The 23,322-nt window shown below is 39.2% G+C and overlaps 1 protein-coding gene across 2 annotated transcripts in view; it reads right to left on the bottom strand.

The window, feature by feature from the left end:
• LOC130092459 (gastrula zinc finger protein XlCGF57.1-like) overlaps positions 1–23,322 on the bottom strand; it is a 120,062-nt gene that overhangs the window by 80,287 nt on the left and 16,453 nt on the right. The window contains exons 2-3 of one of the 2 annotated variants that reach the window (XR_008807930.1): positions 19,795–19,942; positions 11,078–13,384 (exon numbers count right to left, since the gene is read on the bottom strand). Coding sequence is in view for 1 of the 2 variants with exons in the window: in XM_056260315.1 (XP_056116290.1) it covers positions 11,496–13,384; positions 19,795–19,879 (1,974 nt within the window). In the remaining variant the exon portion in view is untranslated. Of the gene's footprint in view, positions 1–11,073; positions 13,385–19,794; positions 19,943–23,322 lie in introns of those variants that run through there. The other variant, XM_056260315.1, reaches the window with a different exon arrangement.

Genomic DNA, 23,322 nt, shown 5'->3' with positions numbered 1-23,322 from the left:
GTTATTTCGGGGAGGAGACGCATGTGCGCACATTCTTCCGCTGACTGGGATTTATAAAGTGAATTTTGCGCAGGTTCTGGCGTACGAACGGTTTTATAAGTCTGAATATTTTTTTGCGTACGCCATTTTTGGCTTTCGGGCGCACGTACACTTTTAGTTGAACTGAATTCTCTCTCATTATTAAAGAGACTGTTACTGCATTTCGCTTTTGGGTCTTACCTTTCCACACAAAACAAGATATGATTAGTGACTCCAGATATGAGTTTGAGACACGGACAACTTTACGTGTGATATGAAAAAGACTTTATTAACTAGACTAAACATTTAAACTACTCTAAAATTCACATACATACATGCATACAGTTTACCAAGGGAAAGAGAGCTGAAGCAGAATACAGGAAAGCAAGAAGTTATAGCATTGTTTGATGTTTAGCAGATCAACAGCCTGAGCAAACCATCAGTTTAGTTCTAACACGCCCTTCTTAAAAAGGGGTAAGGATACTTGATGTATCAAATAATGAGACTAAGTTTGATACTTGCATGTCTTGTCCATTTGCATTAAACTGTCCTGATGCAAGTTTATGCAGGTTTTTTGCTCTTTGTTTTAAGGGTACTCATTGCATGTGCACGCTGGAGGGGTGGTAGCGATGACGAAACTATGAAAGATTCTTGTAATACTAATATGTTGTTGTTATCAACATATCATGTACACAGTCATTTCGATCTTCAAAGTACCAGGTTATAGAGACCAAACATGCCACACATATGATTTTGGTTAACCATAGAATGCAAAGTCTGAAACATTAACCCATTAGAGTTTACAAGAAAACATAGACCAAACAATATAAAGGAAAATCATGAGATGGAACATTAGATACATGTTAATACATTTATCACATGGTTATATATATATATATATATATATATATATATATAGAATATATAGGATTAAAAGGGTCCATTTCTCCTTCTCAGCAAGAATTAAGTCCATGCTAATTCTTTTGGGTCGTAAAACTTATCAGTCTTGTAACAGGACACCGAGTTCTGCCAGTGTGTTAGCTTGATTTGGGGGAAGTTTCACAGACCTTTGTTGGGATAGTTAGTTTGCTGGATTATTCATTAAATATAATGAATCATTTGTGTGTCCTGATTGGTCCAGACACTACGAGGGCGTTGACAGGTTTGCATGGATTGCCTCAGATCATTTGCATTTGAATACCATGCGCTCTCCGTGGGCATGTTCACATTAGAAGATAATGAGTTGCCATGACAACAACTGACTTCTCTCTCTTTTCATACAGATTACATAAACAGAGATTATTTGTTTTCGTTTTGAATGAGATCATTTAAAAGTAGACACTTAAATGATTATAAAGATATATTGCTCTTGCCTGTGTGACTAGTATTCGCTGAGTTTTGTTTAAGTTTAGAGATGTGCTCCAGAAAAAAAGTTCATAGCAGGAAGCACACCCTATTTATTTTCTTTCTTTTACAAAAGCACAATGTTTTGTTTTGATTGTGGACACATAAACAAGTAGACATTTAACAGTTTAATTTTTCATATTTCTTAAAGGGGTCATATAATGGTACATGCACTTTTATAAGTTGATTGTACTGAAATGTGTGTTAGCAGTGCCTGTACACAACCATCATATAATGATAAAAATCCATCCAGTGTTTTTGTTTTAATCTCCTTATAGGTTTTCCCCTGTCTCAAATCGAGCCGCCTGACCGTGTGACGTCACATGGTCGGACATCCCTCCCACGATTGTTAATTGACAGCAGCGTTTCAACACAGACCCGCCCTGAGCGAGCTGTCATCATAGTCCGCCATTGTTGATACGCTGGAGCAGAATGGCGTCTAAGCGATTGTGGTGTTCTGTTCTTGGGTGTAATAACGAACACAGCAGTCATTTTGATGTTCCTAAATCCGAACCGCTGAAGACGCAGTGGCTAAGTTTTGTTTTCGAAGGGAATATTCCCCACGATCAACGTCAATGCTTTCATGTTTGGGCGAATCATTTATCCCCAGACTGCTTTGTAAACGAGAGTCAGTATAAAGCTGGTTTTGCTAAGAAGCTGCTCCTGAAAAAAGAACGCTTCCACTGCACTGGACGTAAACATACATTACAACAAATTCTTAGGTGTCCTTTAACTAATGCTAGAAACATTCCTGCCGTGACCTCATGTCAGTGCTTCAGCCCTGACAGTTGTAACACTGCATAAATAACGTTACGCATCACTGACAAGCCTACATTTACCGAAAAAAAAAAAGTTTATCATGACCATTAGCTGTAACATCAATCTGTCAATGAACTAACGTATACATCAGTAAACATATAGTGTTTGTATCTCATTACTCTACCCTGCCAGTACATACAAAGGTAGATCAAAGTGACATTACATAAATCAACCATTCAGAAAGGTCCTGTTCGAGCCTTAATTGTCGAACTTCTTCGGGGCCGTCATCTTGTTCCGACTCCGATTCAAATTGATACGGTTGCACAGATGTGTCCTCAGAGACTCCCGCTGCGATTCTTTCTCCAAAATATACCCTCAACTGTTGTCAAAGTTCGGGGGTTCTCTTGGTGAGAACACCAATTAACGAACAGGTTCCACTTCAACACATAGAGAAGCCTCATAGAGGGGGTCCATAGGGTGCCCCGTCTCTGAGAGAGCAGGTCCTCTCTCAGAGGAATGGGCCAAGGAGGGGCTGTCGCAAAGGAGCACTAGTTCGGGGAACCAGGTCCAATACGACGCAATGAGCAAGACCTGCTCCTCATCCTCCCTGACTTTGCATAGAGTCTGTACAAGAAGGCTCACTGGGGGAAACGCATACTTGTATAGGGCCCGGGGCCAGCTATGTGCCAGTGCGTACGTGCCGAGGGTGCCCTCGGTCAGGAAGTAGAACAACTGGCAGTGGGACGTGCCAGGGGCGGCAAACAGATCTACCTGAGACAGATCTCTCAGCGGAACACTGAGAACCAGCGTGGCACACCCCGAGAAACCAATCGTTCAAATGAGACGGTTTGGGACATGGTGGAGGGTTCCACACAAGCCCGACCTTCTCGGTGGCCCGGGAAAGCATAGCCGGCCGTTCTGGATCTGACTCAGTCAACGCTACACTCCCCGAAGGGGGCAACGCACCCGAGTCGTAATCCGAAGCTCCCCCTCCGATGCTGTGACTGACATCTGATCGTCAGCTGAGGTCTCAAAGAAAACGACTGGTCGTCCATGAGAAGGACCAGCACCCTCCTTTGGAGGCTCCACTGGCTGGCTGTGGCTGAGAAGCGTGAGGGGCCCACAGAGATTGGCTCGGCGGGGAAGCCCTCACGGTAATCCTCAGATCACCCTGGCTAAGCGCCGAAGTAACCTTATTCTGGGGACCACTAGATAAGCACTAGGTCGGGGCATAGGCGAGGGGACTGCGCCTCCCTTGAGGTAAGCAAGTCTCGATCTTAGCACAGCTATAGTCATGTTCCCACACTAAGAACATGAACTATTCACAAAAGCAGCCTCAGCGTGCTGAATGCCCAAACACGAGAGGCAACTATTGTGGCCATCTACTAGCGCCAGGGAACGACTGCACCCAGAAACGCACAGGCAGAATGACATCCTGAAAAGGATGCAGTGTCACGCCCTGTGTTGCTCTTTTTTGAAAAGTACTCTTTTTCGATTTCTCAATAGTGCTAAAGGGGCCCAGGGAATGGCCGAGATAGTGCAGGCTGCTGTGCACACAGAAATTTGTGTGCTGTGAAAACAGCAGTTGGTTGAGCTATTTATCAATAAATAAATAAATTACAAAAGAGTCTATCTCGCACGCACACACACACACACAGACATTAACGGGTAAGACTGCATCAGAGTCAGACTGTACTTATGTAAATAAAATCTATAAATCATGAATCAAAAAATCCAAAAGAGACTCATTCTCTCTTTTAGACACAGACACACACACACACACACACACAAACACACACACACACACAAACACAAACACACTCCAGGCCAGTATTTGTTTATAAAACAATCACTTTTCCCCCTGCCTGATGTCACGTCTACTAGTAACATCAAAGGATCAAAGATTCTCCCTTGGTAACCACCAGCCAATCACAGAATGTGTTTTATAGCACCAAAAACAGTAAAGGCCTGTCCGCAGTTCATTCTTCAGCAAAATGACAAGAATATACACTGCTCACGAGACCCACATAAATGCTTTCCATGTGTTCCCATTTATAACCAAATAGTATTGTTTGATTGTAATCATAATGCAAAACCTGATACTTATCTAACAAAAAATACCTAAACCTTGACAAAAAAGTAGTCTTTTAGAATGTGTTTATATATACACTCACCTAAAAGATTATTAGGAACACCTGTTCAATTTCTCATTAATGCAATTATATAATCAACCAATCACATGGCAGTTGCTTCAATGCATTTAAGGGTATGGTCCTGGTCAAGACAATCTCCTGAACTCCAAACTGAATGTCAGAATGGGAAAGAAAGGTGATTTAAGCAATTTTGAGCATGGCATGGTTGTTGGTGCCAGACGGGCCGGTCTGAGTACCAACAATTTTTACAGTATTTCACAATCTGCTCAGTTACTGGGATTTTCACGCACAACCATGTCTAGGGTTTACAAAGAAGTGTGTGAAAAGGGAAAAACATCCAGTAAGCGGCAGTCCTGTGGGCGAAAATGCCTTGTTGATGCTAGAGGTCAGAGGAGAATGGGCCGACTGATTCAAGCTGATAGAAGAGCAAATTTGACTGAAATAATCACTCGTTACAACCGAGGTATGCAGCAAAGCATTTGTGAAGCCACAACACGCACAAACTTGAGGCGGATGGGCTACAACAGCAGAAGACCCCACCGGGTACCACTCATCTCCACTACAAATAGGAAAAAGAGGCTACAATTTGCAAGAGCTCACCAAAATTGGACAGTTGAAGACTGGAAAAATGTTGCCTGGTCTGATGAGTCTCGATTTCTGTTGAGACATTCAGATGGTAGAGTCAGAATTTGGCGTAAACAGAATGAGAACATGGATCCATCATGCCTTGTTACCACTGTGCAGGCTGGTGGTGGTGGTGTAATGGTGTGGGGGATGTTTTCTTGGCACACTTTAGGCCCCTTAGTGCCAATTGGGCATGTGGCCTACCTGAGCATTGTTTCTGACCCTTTATGGCCCATCCTCAGATGGCTACTTCCAGCAGGATAATGCACCATGTCACAAAGCTCAAATCATTTCAAATTGGTTTCTTGAACATGACAATGAGTTCACTGTACTAAAATGGCCCCCACAGTCACCAGATCTCAACCCAATAGAGCATCTTTGGAATGTGATGGAACGGGAGCTTCGTGCCCTGGATGTGCATCCCACAAATCTCCATCAACTGCAAGATGCTATCCTATCAATATGGGCCAACATTTCTAAAGAATGCTTTCAGCACCTTGTTGAATCAATGCCACGTAGAATTAAGGCAGTTCTGAAGGCGAAGGGGGGTCAAACACAGTATTAGTATGGTGTTCCTAATAATCCTTTAGGTGAGTGTATATATATATATACACTACCGTTCAAAAGTTTGGGGTCAGTGAGAATTTTTTTTTTTGGAGGAAAGAAATCAATACTTTTATTTATCAAGGACAGTAAATTTATAATGTTACAAAAGATTCTATTTCAAACAAATGCTGTTCTTTTGAACTTCCTATTCTTCCTATAAGACACTGACACTGGTGATGCTGAAAATTCAGCTTTGATCACAGGAATAAATTACACTTTACTATATATTCACACAGAAAACAGCTGATTTACACTGGAACAATATTTAATACTATAACTGATTTTTGTTGTATTTTTAATCAAATAAGCGCAGCCATGGTTAGCAGAAGAGAATTCTTTTAAAAGTATTTAAAATCGTACCGACCCCAAACTTTTGAACGGTAGTGTACTTCGGTGGTGGGGTAGATTGTAACAAAGGCACAACATGTATTTGACTTCAACTTCAACAAGGGCTGTGATATATTTGTGTCTTTTGTTGTAAACAAATGTGGGTACTTACGGTTTAAAGTAAATGTTGTTTGTAATGAATGGCACTATAATTTATTTTATTTTATACTTGTATTTTTAATTTTTGTTTAGTTTTGAATAGCCAACAATTAATTTAAATGTTTTTTTGTGGTTGATTAAGGGGAAGTAAAATGTGCCTGAATGTTTATTTTTTGTTTTATTTACCAGTATTTTGCATTATTTCTGAAAGTAAAATGCGATTTTTACACTGATGCGACTTATCTGTCTGTCTCTGTTTGTGAGACTTCCTTAGATAGACAGAGACATCAAGAAACAGCATATGAATCTCAACAATGGTGACAATCAACAAAAAGCTTTTTTGTGACTTCAGTAGCTTGTTTTATGATGGTTTTTGTGATCAGTTTCTGTTTATCAGAATATTTTGTCGATTGACACCATTGTTGAGACTCATGCGCTGTATTTTCTGCATAATGATTTTAGAAAATCTTTCAATATATCAAAGGATTTTTTTTTTCAGTAGTAGGGCTACAATAAACAATATGAAATTAATAACTAAATGAAATTAATTAATAATGATTTTAAATGTCTGAAACCTAAAATAAACATTATGTGTTTCAAAACACTGAATAGTTGTGATATATGACAGTGCTGAGTGCGTCCGTCTCAAGCGTGAAAGCACTTTTGAATTTAGCAGTTGATCACGTGATGCACTGACCATACACACCAGTGTGATCGTACATGCGAAAGGGTTAAGGCAGGGGTGCCCAACCCTGCTCCTGCCGATCGACTGTCCTGCACAGTTTATCTCCAACCTTAATCAAACACACCTGAAGCAACCAATTAAGGTCTTCAGGATCACTTGAAAATTAAAGGCAGGTGTGTTTGATTAGGGTTGGAGATGAACTGTGCAGGACAGTCGATCGGCAGGAACAGGGTTGGGCACCCCTGGGTTAAAGGGGACATATCATGCTAAATCCATTTTTTTAGCCCTTAAATGCATTTTGTTGTATATTTGGAGTGTTTAGAAGTACAGAAAAGTTTAAATTATTCTCTTCAGGTGCTTCGTTGATATCTTTATATTCTGTTTTGGTCATATTTTTCAACCTGTTCCAATTTTTCTGTTCACTATGACGTTTTTTGAACTATTACGTCACAGTATTTGCAGTGGAACTGCCAAATAAGGACATCGACTTCCGGCCCACCACTTCGAGCACTCCGCCATTTTCATTTCTCGCTGCAATTTTGTAGTCCAAGCTAAAGGATGCAGAACTTGCGAGAGGGTAAGTTAAAATGTTCGGTTGTTGGATGTAGTAACCCACACGCTTCATTACACCATCTAATGTAGATGAACTGCCGTGCTTGTGTTGTGACAGGGCGCATGTTTAACTGAAAGAACCTATGTGAAAGAACGAGCAGAGAGAGAGACCCGGTCGCGCGCGCGCACTCTCTCTCTTCGGAGCCAGGCGAAAGAGTAAACAAGACTTCACCGTCTCCAAACTAGGCGCTGTCTTGCTCTCTCTCCCTCGCACATATTAATCAAAATAAATCGACACGGTGGTAAAAGGTCGGAAGACCAAAGTTTCATGTGTAAATACAGTAACACACCATTGCAATACATCCATATGAAGACGTTGTTCTGCAGGTTCGTCGTCTTCATTTTCATCTCGCTCCGGCTCCGACTCTGGCTAGAACATGTAAGGCTGGCTGGACAAGTCTTCCGTTGTTGACATTTTGTTAATAAAGTGTGAATAAAACGTTTCTGTGCCGCTAGATAATCGTATCTCTGCTATCAAACTACAAAAATGGCCGAACGGGGTGGAGTTGAACCGAGTGTCACCGCTACAACCTGGAGAGGGGGCGGGTATTTAAAGAGACCGCACCAAAACGAGTTGCTCTCAGACGCACATCAGAAAAGGGGTAGAAAAGGGGCCTGTGGAGCTAAAATAATGAGGAATTCAGACCCAAGCATTGCAGTTCCGCTTTATATAGACTACAAATGTATGATTTATATGTAAAAAGGAACGATTAAAAAGCATGATATGTACCCTTTAAGGCTTAATATAATTTAAAAGGATGAATAATGAAAAAAATCACCCCCCTCACAGTTGTCATGAAGGGCAAAATTAGCTATATAGACCAAAACTACTATATTTTTTTCTGTTGTAAAGTTGGGCATTTTAACATGGGGTTCTATGGGATTGACTCTCTTTTGGAGCCTGTCTCTAGCGGCCAGTCCATGAATTGGAGTTTAAGTCACTTCCACATTCGATTCAAGAGAGAGACCGGAAGGTTGCTGCTTGGTCAAGAGTCTAACTAAAGCAAACACTTCCCACAATAATGGTGATTTCAAACTTTATTATTTTCAATAAAACATCAGCATCTTAACCTTTGTTAATTCTCAATAAGAACTTTTGTGTGAAAGAGTCAAACTAGATTGTAAAAAGTGAAGGCTCTTAGATTTTGAGAGATCTGTCCTTGTTTAATGTTCTGCTGGGATTTAAAGGGTTTCTGTTGTCTGAGTTTTGTTGGTAACCATTGTGCACCTTAAAAAATATATAATCAATAAGTTATGACAACATATGCTTTAACATTGCTTTAACTCATCAAAATAAGTTAAGCAATTTCGAACTTTTTTTATAAGTGATACAAGATTCAACTAATGTTTGTTTTTAAGTCAGTTTAAAGTAATTTAAGTTGAAATTACTCAAACATCCAAGTTGATTGTACTTAAAAATTTAAGGCAGCAACTTTTTTTTATAGTATTGAAGACAGTCTGTGCTTCAGCCCAGGATGGGCCAGAAAACATTGACAATATGCTGTATGTTGCTTTATTTAAAGGCAGTAACCGTGTAGACAATGACACAGTGATGTCTATATACAGGTCCTTCTAAAAAAAATTAGCATATTGTGATAAAGTTCATTATTTTCCATAATGTAATGATAAAAATTAAACTTTCATATATTTTAGATTCATTGCACACCAACTGAAATATTTCAGGTCTTTTATTGTTTTAATACTGATGATTTTGGCATACAGCTCATGAAAACCCAAAATTCCTGTCTCAAAAAATTAGCATATCATGAAAAGGGTCTCTAAACGAGCTATTAACCTAATCATCTGAATCAACTAATTAACTCTAAACACCTGCAAAAGATGCCTGAGGCTTTTAAAAACTCCCAGCCTGTTTCATTACTCAAAACCGCAATCATGGGTAAGACTGCCGACCTGACTGCTGTCCAGAAGGCCATCATTGACTCCCTCAAGCAAGAGGGTAAGACAGAAAGAAATTTCTGAACAAATAGGCTGTTCCCAGAGTGCTGTATCAAGGCACCTCAGTTGGAAGTCTGTGGAAAGGAAAAAGTGTGGCAAAAAACGCTGCACAATGAGAAGAGGTGAGCGGACCCTGAGGAAGATTGTGGAGAAGGACCGATTCCAGACCTTGGGGGACCTGCGGAAGCAGTGGACTGAGTCTGGAGTAGAAACATCCAGAGCCACCGTGCACAGGCGTGTGCAGGAAATGGGCTACAGGTGCCGCATTCCCCAGGTCAAGCCACTTTTGAACCAGAAACAGCGGCAGAAGCGCCTGACCTGGGCTACAGAGAAGCAGCACTGGACTGTTGCTCAGTTTTGCATGTCATTCGGAAATCAAGGTGCCAGAGTCTGGAGGAAGACTGGGGAGAAGGAAATGCCAAAATGCCTGAAGTCCAGTGTCAAGTACCCACAGTCAGTGATGGTCTGGGGTGCCATGTCAGCTGCTGGTGTTGGTGCACTGTGTTTTATCAAGGGCAGGGTCAATGCAGCTAGCTATCAGGAGATTTTGGAGCACTTCATGCTTCCATCTGCTGAAAAGCTTTATGGAGATGAAGATTTAATTTTTCAGCACGACCTGGCACCTGCTCACAGTGCCAAAACCACTGGTAAATGGTTTACTGACCATGGTATTACTGTGCTCAATTGGCCTGCCAACTCTCCTGACCTGAACCCCATAGAGAATCTGTGGGATATTGTGAAGAGAAAGTTGAGAGACGCAAGACCCAACACTCTGGATGAGCTTAAGGCCACTATCGAAGCATCCTGGGCCTCCATAACACCTCAGCAGTGCCACAGGCTGATTGCCTCCATGCCACGCCGCATTGAAAGCAGTCATTTCTGCAAAAGGATTCCCGACCAAGTATTGACTATTGAGTGCATAACTGAACATATTTATTTGAAGGTTGAATTTTTTTTTTTTGTATTAAAAACACCTATTTTATTTGGTCGGATGAAATATGCTAATTTTTTGAGACAGGAATTTTGGGTTTTCATGAGCTGTATGCCAAAATCATCAGTATTAAAACAATAAAAGACCTGAAATATTTCAGTTGGTGTGCAATGAATCTAAAATATATGAAAGTTTATTTTTTATCATTACATTATGGAAAATAATGAACTTTATCACAATATACTAATTTTTTGAGAAGGACCTGTACATTAGCATCCATGTGTGCTATTGCTAGCTAAAAGTGAACTGTAAGATATTGCCATTAACAGTGAAAGTGTTTGATCATAATAATTCAGGAAATACTTGTAAAATAGTGTTTTTCTTTAAACTGTTTAATGAAAATTTCAGAAAATTTATTTTGGATATTTTACGGTTGTTGTCCGGCAGTTCGACCATTCTTTACGATTTTACAGTGTAGTTTATCAACAGAGGCCATTTTACATTTGACATTTTTTTTTGATGGAACAACAACAACAACAACAGACTCCTGGAGATGCAATAGATGCCTACGTTGATGAGCACTAGTTTAAACAAGTACAAATACATTTGATCACTTTTAAGTTCTAAAGAGAAACAGCACAGACAGTGGAAAAGGATAACATTTTTAGTGTGCATGTGTGCTGCAGTCAGCCTGTGTTCGTGCATGCTATCAAATGGAGTATACTTTAAAAAGCTATGAGTTCGGCTGTACAGATACGCTAAACATTTGCATAAAATATGATCCATACTTTCTGTATTATGTAAATGAAATAAACTTTGACTAATTAGTAAGCTAAGGAAAACCTAGGATCGGCAGTGAGAGAATGTTTACCCACAGCTGGAACCAGCTTCCAGTGTCACCGGATGAGCCCCAACAATATCCATGTTAAATTCCAGGATGACAACACGTTTACCTGTGCATTCTCTCACTAAAAATAAATCAAATAATGCAGTTCAATGTTCATTATTTTCAGTCAGTTTATGTTGTTTCGTTTACAGTCTTTCCTTTATATTGTGGCAATTCACAGCCAGAAAGAAGTTTAATATTTTGATTCTGAGATATCAATATGGAATGGAGCGACGTCTCAATTAGAGGGTGTCTACCGCAACCACTCAATATTTTAAACTATAGCAAAAGAGATGGTGAGGTGTGGCTGCAAAAAGTTCATATGTACATGACAAAAGAAAATAAAAAGCCTCAAGAGGTGAAGGATGCAGATGATCATGAAAGTGGTTTTGCCCCAGAGATTTGCCCCACATTCTGCTGCGGGGTGAACATTGACTTAATTTCACAGACACGTATTCTCTGGTGCCATTTTAAATTGCTGAGCCATTTAAAACTCTTTCCACACAAGGAACACAAATAGGGTCTCACATCTGCATGGCTTTTCAGGTGTATCTGTAAGTGTGATGGCAAAAGAAACCTTTTATTACACTGTTCACAATTAAATTGCCTTCCTCCAGAGTGAATGAGCATGTGATTTTTGAAATTGCTACTTTTCCCAAATGTCTTACCACACTCAGAACACTGCAATTTCTTTCCGGAATGAGTTTGCAAATGACGTTTCAGGTCTTTTTGATATGTGAAACTCTTTTCACACTCAAGACACATGAAAGGCTTCTCTCCAGTGTGAACTCTTATGTGAGTTTTAAGGTTTCCTTTAAGTGTGAAACTCTTCCCACACTGAGGGCAGGTGAAAGGCTTCTCTCCAGTGTGAACTCTTACGTGAACCTCAAGATTTGCTTTGTTTGTGCAACTCTTTCCACAGTGATGACACATAAAAGGCTTCTCTCCTGTGTGAATTATTACATGATTCTTAAGGTGATTCCTATCTGTAAAATTCATTCCACACTGCTGACATATTAAACAGTTTTCTCTTGAGTGAATCCTCACATGGTAATTAAGGTTTCCTTTACGTGTGAAACTCTTTCCACACTGACCACATGTGAACGGCCTCTCTCCAGTGTGACTTCTCACATGGGCTTTAAGTGTTGCTGTATATGTGAAACTCTTTCCACACTGAGGGCATGTGTAAGGCTTCTCTCCAGTGTGAAGTCTCATGTGAGTCTTAAGGCTTACTTTATGACTGAAACTCTTTTCACAGGAAGGGCATTTGAAAGGCTTCTCTCTGCTGTGAATTCTCATATGAGCCTTAAGATTTTTATTGAATTTGAAACCCCTTCCACACTCTTGGCATTTGAAAGGCTTCTCTCCAGAGTGAATTATCACATGCCTGTTAAGGCATTTCATGTCTGGGAAACTCTTTCCACACTGATGACATATATAACAGTCTTCTCTTGAGTGAATCTTCATGTGGCAAATAAGGTTTCCTTTACGTGTGAAACATTTTCCACACTGAACACATATGAACGGCTTCTCTCCAGTGTGAGTTCTCATGTGAGTCTTAAGATTTCCTTTTAGTGAGAAGCTCTTCCCACACACTTTGCAGGGAAAAGCACTCTGTCCAGTGTGACTTCCCATGTGGGAATCAAGTGATGCTTTATATGTAAAACTCATTCCGCAATGAGGGCATGTGTAAGGCTTCTCTCCCGTGTGAAGTCTCATGTGAGTCTTAAGGCTTACTTTATGACTGAAAATCTTTCCACAATGATGACATATTAAAATGTTCTCTCTTGAGTGAATCCTCATGTGGTAATTAAGGGTTACTTTACGTGTAAAACTCTTTCCACACTGATCACATGTGAACGGCTTCACACCATTGTGAATGTTCATGTGATATCTAAGGTTTGGTTCTGCTGTGAAGCTCTTTCCACACTGTTGGCAGGTGTAAGGCTTTTCTCCAGTGTGAATTCTTAAGTGGCTTTTAAGGTTTCCTTTTTGAGTGAAACGTTTTCCACACTGTTGGCAGCTGAAAGGTTTCTCTCCTGTGTGAACTCTTAAGTGGACTTCAAGGTTTTGTTTTTGATTGAAACTCTTTCCACACTGACAGCAGGTAAAACAACTGTTAGTGTCTGTCTTTTGAGCTCTTTTTCGTGAGGAAGTCTTTTCAGTCTGTGTGGATTTTTCTCCAGTCATGAAATCATAATGTTTCTCATACTGATCTTTTTCTTCCATCAGTTCTTGACTTTCTTCTTTCAGTACCACCAGGGCTAAAGCAAAAAGACAAATGCAAGTTAACACTAGTTCTTGGCACAAAGCAGACATCAAAATCAACACAAAATGCATTAAAGCATCAAAACAAACATCAATGCCTATAGAAAAAGCTACTGAAAGAAGTGTTTCTTTTAATCTCAGAACCTCAACAACTTTCACAACAAATTGCCATGTCTTCCATGTCAGGGACTGGCCCTCTGATTGAGAGAGAAGATTATCCAATGCAACCAGGAACCAGATGTACAAGGACAGTAAACCAATAGGTGTGTTGACTTCAGCTGGATTTTTACCAATCTGTGAGATTTTGCCGCAGTCGGGGACGGAGTCTGAAACTTTCTGCTTACTGTTCCTCTCATCAGTAAATCCAGCCAAGCGTAAACCTGCAGTGTCATCAGCTTATGGTACTTTGACGGTATACGGCACAGTGATGTGGCATCGGACAAAACTTCTAACCGCCATGCAGTATTGGAAGTTAGACACTGATTGTTCAGTTGTGGCAAACATCCATTTTGGCAATGCTGAAGGCAGTGCTCTCACGCAGTGGTTCCCAACTCTGATCCTGGAGTAAACCCAAAACTGCACATTTTGGATGTCTCTCTTACCTGATACACCCATCTGAGGTATGTCTGAAATCAAATACTTCCTAACTATATAGTATACAAAAAAAAGTACGCCAACAGAGTATTATGTCCGAATACATAGTATTCGAAAACAATAGACGAAAAGTACCTGGATGACCTACTACTTCCACCGAGATTCTAGAGTGTGCATTCAATGGACACTTTACTATTCAAGGCCACGAGAGGGTATTCGAGAATGGTGGTGGACGCGATGCAACTGACGGCGTAGGACACAATAAAAAAGATAACATTGTGGATGTAGTGTGTTCAAATTTCACTAATTTAAAAACACACACATTGATACTATATAAAACTAGGGATGGACATTTTTGTCAATTTCTTATTTCGATCATTGATAGGTCTCAAAAAACGAGTACTCGATTACTCGGGGGGTGGGGCTTGTTCGGGGGCGGGGCTTTTTCGGGGGAGGTGGTGGGGCGTGTCCATCATGGAGACAATGATATCATTTGAATATTTTAGAAATATTTTGGATTACATTAGCATTTTCTGATAGAAATTTTTTTTATTTTTACAGTATATTGGCCAAAATTACACTTAAGTCAGAGTAAAACTTCTATTCTTCTCGTGACTGCGCGATGGGACGTTATAGTGGGGCTCAACATAATTCATCAAATCTTTAAACCCTTCTCCTTCGATGAAACGAATGGGCAGCAAATCTTTCGCTATCATTTTGGTGATTAGTTGTGTCATCTTTTCACCTCTGGCTGCGGTGCATTTCTGTCTGACGGTAAAAGATGCAATGCTCGTCTGAGTTGCGTCATTGGTGGTATCGGAAGACATTTTATGTACAAATACTAAGTGATAACACATTGTACTTGTGGTAGATTTGTGTGACAGCTTGGCGCAGCACATTTTGCACTGAACTGTTTTTTCGTCTATTTTGTCGAAGTGAAGCCAGACATCACTACGTGACTTTGAAGCCATTTTCTCTGTTTTTCAGTTTGGACTTTGGACCGCGCTCTGGTAACGCTAACCAATCAGAGCTCAATGTCCCACCCAAAATGCTGTTATAACCAATCAGAATTTTTTTTTTTTTTAACTCAGATCATCGTTTCTATGATCGATCGTCGCTGTCACGTTCGAGTACTCGAGTGATCGAGTACTGTGCCCATCCCTATATAAAACATTATTTTATTTTTTACCAATGTTCAAACTAATGGATGACTTTAGTCACTTTAATGGGTTAGTTCACCCCAAAATGAAAATTCTGTCAGTAATTACTCACCCTCATGTTGTTCCAACCCTGTAAGACTTTCGTTCATCTTCGGAACACAAATTAAAATTACTAAATTAATTTGTGCCAAGTTTTATAAAATAGTTTTCATAGACATAATAATATTGTTTAGGGCAAGTTATTTATTTTCTATTGGCTCAAGTTATAAAATATAGATGTGGATCATTCCCCTAAAATTTTTTAATTGGATGAATGAACATTTTTTTTCAGTGTAGGTGTCTATTCAAACACGCATACCTATAGACTAAACACGTAATACGCATGTGCACGCCATCAGCCATTTGCGTTATTGAAGTTTACACGTTTTTCAAAAAATTTCAACGCTTGCTTCATTCTTCTTCCTCCAGACATACCGCTGATCCATAGGGCCGAAAAGTGCGGTTTCATCGCTCCAAAGAACAGAATCCCAAAACTTCTGTGGCTTATATGATTTTGAGCAAATTGTAGCCGACCTTTTTTGTGCTTTTGGGTCAGTAGTGGTATGCGTCTTGGATTTCTGGCATGCGTTTAGTACGCGCCTTACTGTGCAACTGAAACCTCAGTGCCTCTTGCCACCATGTCTTGCTGCAGGTCTTTTGCAGTCATTAATGGGTAGGGTTGGGTATCGGTTGGGTTTTATCCGATACCACTACCTACTCTGTATTTTTTAAACGGTTCCGGTGCTTAAACGGTTCTTGAAACGGTACTTAACCCTCAGAGCCCGACGGCATCGTCCACGACGTCACACGGCACCTCCGATAAATATTTATATAATTTGATGAAAGTTTTATCGATTTTCTTACCGTTTTTTCCAGCAGAAAGCTAACGAGCTAGCCATCACAGGGGGTGTCTCTGGTGTCTTTCTAGCCTTTACAGAAGGTTTTCTATCCAGCCTGAAACTTGTGCATCCTTTCGGAGTTTTTCAGCAATAAATCCAAACGCTTATATCCAAGTATGAGCCTCTTGATGTCCATAATTTATAAATATTCCGTCATTTTTGCCGCTAGCTCGATGCAAGCTGCCATTTTGGATATCACGTGATGTTTTCACGTGATGGTTGTTGACCAATTACAGGCTGATCCGTCGTAAACATTGTTGTGCGTCACGAATGCACGAACCAAGCTCTGATATTATTGTGGAGAGAGAGACGCACAAAGAGACGCGCGTTTCACAGAGAAACACAAAGAAAAATGGATGTAAATCAGCGCTGGCCTTTTTTGATGCCATGCAGGATGATGGATTTTCAGGAGAACAGAGCTTTTTGACCGATGAGGAACTAGATTAGTGATGTGGCCCTCTTTGTGATTGCTGATAGGAACTGTTTTGGCTTGGCACCAGTGAATTTCATGAGGCCCAAAACGCCTGGAATTCTTTTGGAAAAATGTAAATAGCTTTGGTTCTGTACAAGTTATAATGTTTATTCCTGTGCTCCAGGACTCCAAAGACATGAACAAACTGTTTTCCAGAGGAAATTTGCTTAGCTTTTATTTATTTGTGTGTGATTTCAAAAAATATTTGAGTGATTCAATTTCCGATTTATTTTTTCATTTGTCTTTGTGGTCCCATAACTTATTTTACATTCAGGTGACATTAATGCAACACAAATATGCTGAAAGTTCAATTTGTCCTGAAAAAAAAGAGGTGTATCAATTGTCTGTGCACAAAAGGGTTGATGTTTTACAAGCTTTTTTAGTGAATAACACCAGACGGAAAATTTATTGTAAAAATACCCTTAGGTCTCTGAGGGTTAAGAAAACGAAACCGCACACACTTTGTCAAAAAATAATACCCTTTAATTTACAGGGCCAAACTGGACACAATATTTACTTATATCTTTAAACAATAAATACAAGTAAAATATGGTAATAATAAATAAACCAATATAAAATAAAAATTCACATTTAAATAATATCAAATAAAACAATATTGTATCGAACAATGTAATAATACTGGAGATTAATAGAGATTACTACCAGGGTCATTGTACTAGTTACGCAGCGCTTAGCTTGGCGAGTTTGGTATTTCGTTCCCACTGCGTCTTAGCTACGCAGCTTTGAGTAAACCTATGAAAGAGAACGTCTCTGGTTACTGGTGTAACCCATGTTCTCTGAATAGGGAACGAGACGCTGGGTTCGCTGTCAAACTCCTCGCGCTGCCGACAAGCTTCCTTTTTCGGCAGAGAAATCTGAGGAGCAGATGATGCGCGCGCTAATAAAATATGACGACGTAAGAGCGTCAAGGCGCGCCCGATCCATCAGCCAATGGATTGACGTGATTCTATATGGGCTTCAGACAATCGGTACACCTAGAGGGCGTTCTGACGCGTAATTTTACATGTGAAATGCAGCCAAACCTTGGAGCGTTTTGTCTTCGGCATCTTCATTAATCCCCTCGCTATAAGCAGACATTCCGGGAGTCTCCCGCATATTGATAACGGCTCCCTGATGCCCGCATATTAGTTAAAATCTCCCGGAATCTAGAGCGAGCGAGCAAGAGCACGCTTGTGAGACAGAACAGACTGTGCTCCAAACCGTATAGTGCGCGCACGGCAGAGAGGGAGAGAGCGAGAGACTTTGCGTGTGTGCGCCTCATGACACAGAGACTCAGGCACCGAAATTTTCGTTCTTATTCAGTCTGGTTACTACCGTTTAAGTCGGAACCGGTTCCCTATTGGCACCGCGTTTCGGTACCCAACCCTATTAATGGGTTTTTCTGATCTATCAGAAATCTTGTTGCAGTCGTTGATAGCTGCCTTTTTCTGCCCCATCCAGGTAGTGTCACCACTGTTACTTAAACTGTGAACATGCAAACTATGCTTCCAACGGTGTCTCTAGGAACATTTAGTGCCTTCGCTATCTTTTTGTATCCTGTTCCTTGTTTGTGAAGGGCGATGATATCTTTTTTTTGACCATCTTTTCGGACCATTCTTTTGACCATATTTCTAACATACAGTCAAACGTGACACTCAAAAAACCTAGCCTAGCCTATTCCATGTGTTCTAGCTCAAGCACACCTGGTGCAACTAATGAAGCCTTTGATTAGTTGCATTAGGTGTGCTTGAGACAACACCTTTTTCCAGATTTGTGCTGTTGTGAGCGATTCTATTCAGGGGTTTAGTAATTTTGAGACGGCAGAAGTCATTAAAAGTTGCATTTTCAGTTGAATTTGGGAAAACCACTTGAAATATTTGTTGTATTGAGCTATTTCAATTACTTTTTTGATTTGTTAATTGAAACAGCTGAAAGTCTGCAAATTTTGCCAATAAACCTGATTTGCAATGGGGGTTGAATAATTTTGATTACAACTGTAAGTCAAGTACACTTAAGTGCAATTTCAAATATATTTCTGAGAAGTATATAAAAAGTAGACAAAGTATCTTTATTCTAAAAGAAGTAGATTTATAGCACACTTGAAAAAAAAAAACAATTGTAAGGGAAGGTGAAAGATGACGTTCAAAAATAACTGTAAATCCATCTGACCATAAATCTGATTGACACCCGATGACCTGTTAGTCTGGGTGACATTGAGTTATAATTCTGTACATAAACAGTTATAAACCGCTGCAGACCAGTCAATAAACTGCAGAAAGTCATAAACAAAAAAAATTCTCAAGATCAATTTTTGAAGGGGACACTAATACAGCCAAAATTGTACTTCTAGCTTACACAAAGAGATAGTTGTTTAAATATGAGTTAGGTTCATAGGTTCACCACGCGGTCATATTATAATTATTAAATTATCTTGTGTTCTCAACATAGAATTTAAGGTTTCTTCTGGGACAGACAAGCCCACTGATCTGCCACTTAACATCATATTGAGCAAGTCCCAACACAACAGTAGGTCTACTATATAGGCCTAATATCAGTTCATACATAGGCTTATAGCTGTGTTAGTTGTAGTGGATGACTTACTATCCAGCAAGCTACTGTATTAAACAAGCTAGGTAACATTATAATCGTTAACATTGCGGACTCATGGAAAAATAGATTGGAGATCATATATTTTTTTTATGACTAATTTATAAATGACACAGCATCATCTGTATTAAAGAGAAAAGAATCACCTCATCCACTGATTAAAGTGAATAAGATAGCCTTGACAGCCGACATACTGGAGTTCCACAACTACTGAAGAACTTATTCTCTCATAATGTTTCTGAACTTAAATCGTTTGTATTGTTTCACTGCGTACACAATTATTTTAAGTATATATCATTATATTATTTACAATACACAGCGTGGTTTTAAATTATATTTTTAGGGGGGGGGGGGGGGGGGGGGGGGGGGGGGGGACAACCCTCAGATGTTAATGTTAGTATGATAATATTTTGTTTGTAAACTAAGTGTTTTTGACCCTCTTTATTTTTTATGAGGTTATAAATATTGTTATGGTAGCCTCAATGCGCATTGCACAAATGGTGAATACAGCATTCATTGCATTTCTTGCCAAAAAGTTTGTCTGGTCATGTGATCTCAACATGTCCACATGAGGCGACCCACTTCTTGACAAATAAAACCACTTTAATTAGTTCAGGTTTGAGAATAAAACCAACCTGTTTGTTCCTCAGTATCTTCCTTTTTCACTCTGAATGTTTCTTCAATCTTCATGTCTTCACTCTCCTCTTTAATAAACGCCATCTTTATAATAGTATGTCACATGGATCTCAGTTGCTCCACCAGGAGTTTTTCTATGTGTGGACACTCTGTCACGTTTAAAATGAGAATAATTATCAGAAAGAAAAATAAATCCAAACTAAATATATTGGTGCATCTCAATCAGCTCCCTAGTTCAGTAGTCAGGGCACTGGCAAGAAAGAGTCTGAGATTATCCAAGCCCTGTCAAAAAAACTCTGAAAACTAGCACTTCAAATTAATAAAAGACAACAAATTATACACACAATTCATTTTTATTTAAATTGGTATTTAATGATTTGTAGACACATTTATAATATTACATTTTCATGAAAACATTTGCTATTTCATTGTAATCACACATTGTAAAAGTTTCTTTCACACCATTTTGAGTAGCAGGTGTCATCCAGTGTGTTGCGTTTCGATCAAAGTAATTGATTCAATTGAAAAAACTCTGGCAGTTTAACTGGTGTCCATGAGAAGTTGTAACTTCAACTGCAGATGAAAACGATTGGTCACATATTCATCAATTCCAGAAAACCTGTGCAATATGTCAATTACAGTTCAGCTGATAAATCTATCAAAAGATGCTGATGATTCCTCAACACTAGGGGTGGGCGATATGAGCAAAAAATCATATCACAATATTTTTCACTGTTTCACTGTTTCACGCTAAAGATATTATATCGCGATATGAGAAAAAAAATTGGAATCACATTTTAGTACACCTTGGTTAAATTACAGGCAAGATATGTATTTTAACACTAGATAACTAGAAAAAGGTGAGGCATTTCATTGGACATAGACCTGAAATGTGTTTGTTTTTTTGGCATTTTTTTTCTCAAAAAGTGCAAACGTGCAACATGAGGTAGGCCTGAATGCACTTGTTATGTCTTTCCACTTTTTGCTCATCTTGTCATAATGAGAACCGGCAGCGAATGAAGACTTTATTGATTTCTGAGTGAGAGCCGTCTTTGGGTGTGCTCTGTCTCCGGGAAAATCTGTTGTTTTGCTTTTTTAAATTAGTTTTTATTTTAATATCGTTTTCAATTTTGCTTTAAATTTCAGTTTAGTTTTAGCTAGTTTCATTAATAGTTTTGTTAGTTTTTATTTTGCAAACACATTTCTATATAGTTTTTATTTTTATATATAAGTGTTATATAGCAGAACACTTCCAGTGTAGACCAAAGCGAGACGTTTAATTTAAGTTTAATGTTTGCACAGATTACAGTTAACTCTTGTGCAGACATCTTAATAATAAAAATAAAATAATGGTTTGAGATTGAACAAAGCACCAAATAAATAGAACTTAAAAGTATACAAGAAAAAAACAATGAAAATGTTCATACAAACTAATTCATTAGTGTAAGGAGACAGAATAAAGGCCTACAGTTTGTACAGTATAAAACCCATTACGTCTATGGAGAGTCCCCACAAAGATAGTGGAGCAGTGTGTGTGTATGCGCGCGCTTATGTGTGTGTCGTGTGTATGCGCACGCTTATGTGTGTGAATTGTCCTGTTATTCATAGCCTAACGTTACATTGCGGGGAAATGTCTCCACGTGGATAATATTATTAGCAGTAAATGTTTTGTAAAAACAAAGATAATAATAGCAGCTTTCAGCCTTTCAACCTTCATGAAAACATGACATCTCAAACATACAGTAGCCTAGCCTAGAACTTTAACGTTTGTTTGTGCTTGACGAACTTGTTTTGGTGTTGCACCCGCGTCTCGCAAATGAAACGGCATTCTAAAAATGCTGCGCTCCAGTTAAAAGTCAAACTTGCGTCTCATTACCTTGTTATTTCCCATTCCACTGCAAAAGATGCATCCTTTATGAACAGCCGCTTAGCACTAGCGATGTGTTCTACGTTACGGTCCTTCATTGAACGCGTCACAGGACAGCGGTTAATCGCCGCAGCAACTTCACGCGTATGAAGCGCCAAATCAGCCATCAGCTTATTCGATTCTGTATCGTCATTAGTGTTAACAGTTGTAAAGAGTACCAAATTGAACAAAACAATATAACTGCAAAATTTGAATTTATGAATACGGTATCCTCGGTATCGCAAAATCCATATCATGGCACAACATAACATAATACCGGTATTCACGTTCATACCGGTATAGCGCCCACCTCTACTCAACACAACACCATCTGTTGTTTCAATATTATAGGACCTTGGTTGCATTTGAAGTAATTTATCTTTGTATCTGACCTCTTCACCAGCACGAACCTCAGGAAAACTATAAGGTTCCTTTATCGTAATGGAGAGTTTGCTTAGCCCTTTGTTCTTCTTTGTACTTTTTAACTTATAAGACTTTTAAACTATTAAGAGAAGGGTATAGATGGGAAGAAAAAAAGCTTTTTTTAAATACTTTTCAATTCTTAAATGGCCTTCATGTTTTTTTCCCCATCATCTCATCACTCATACTTTTTTGGAATCAGTTTTATTTCCTTTGTGTACAACTTCAACACACAGATTTGCAGTTCCTAAATTCGTAACATTTGCAACACAATTTTGCTTTACCACGGATCAACCATTCATAATAGAATGTTACACCTGTGTAAGCATTTGATCTTGTTTTGTCTCTTTGCGGATCATTTTCATCTTGGCATCAGCAAAAGGCAAGCCTTCTACAACCATGTCCAACATGCTTGGATATCTTCTGTCAACCTTTCACAAGAGAATGCAGTTCGATCAACTGCTCTGGACAAGGAACTGCCATACAAATCAAATAGCCTGGTGTATAAAACACAGTTAGTTCATAACATTGCAATTAGGGATGCTCATAATTAACTGGTAAACTGTTAACCAACAGTAAGAATTTTAAACGATTAATACTATCGCTTAAATGGCTTGAAAAAGTAAATTTTCAAAAACATTTGCAGCGTGGTTAAAAAAAATACATTACACATATGAAATTGAGTTTTTAAGAGAAAAAATAAAACAAATAAGCTGTGTATAAGTTGCATTTCTTTAAATATGTCAGTGCCATTGTTTTGTCTCAAGATGCACATTAGTAGTGTTTTTTTTGTTCTAGGACACGTTTATAAAAGCTACTTTAATATCCTAATTGAACACAAGGCCTACTCCTGGCTTAATCTAAGCCTTGTCTGTGAAACTAGGCTTAAAAACACTATAAACATAGCTATTTAGGGCTGCACGATTAATCGCAATTTCCATGTAATCGCACTTTGTCCAACAAAAGACAACATTTGATAACATGCTTTGATAACATGTCGCGTGTTTATTAGTCATGTTAAATCAATCAAAGCGTTTCAATCTTCTGTTTATTCAGCTACAGCGATAGGGATTTCCTGGAATGATGCTTGGGGCATATTTGGCGTGTCTGCTTGAGAGCGCCCTCTGGTGATCAGATGGGGCAGCATTTACTATCGATCAGCCGCACTGCACTGACAAGCCGCGCATAAAATAATCGCAAC

The sequence above is a fragment of the Rhinichthys klamathensis genome, unplaced genomic scaffold (genome assembly GCF_029890125.1).
Source record: "Rhinichthys klamathensis goyatoka isolate OS25496 unplaced genomic scaffold, OSU_Roscu_1.1 h1tg000176l_1, whole genome shotgun sequence".
Classification (NCBI taxonomy): Eukaryota; Metazoa; Chordata; class Actinopteri; order Cypriniformes; family Leuciscidae; genus Rhinichthys; species Rhinichthys klamathensis.
The sequence above is the reverse complement of the archived record's forward strand: the minus strand, read 5'-3'. Positions and strand labels throughout refer to the sequence as shown.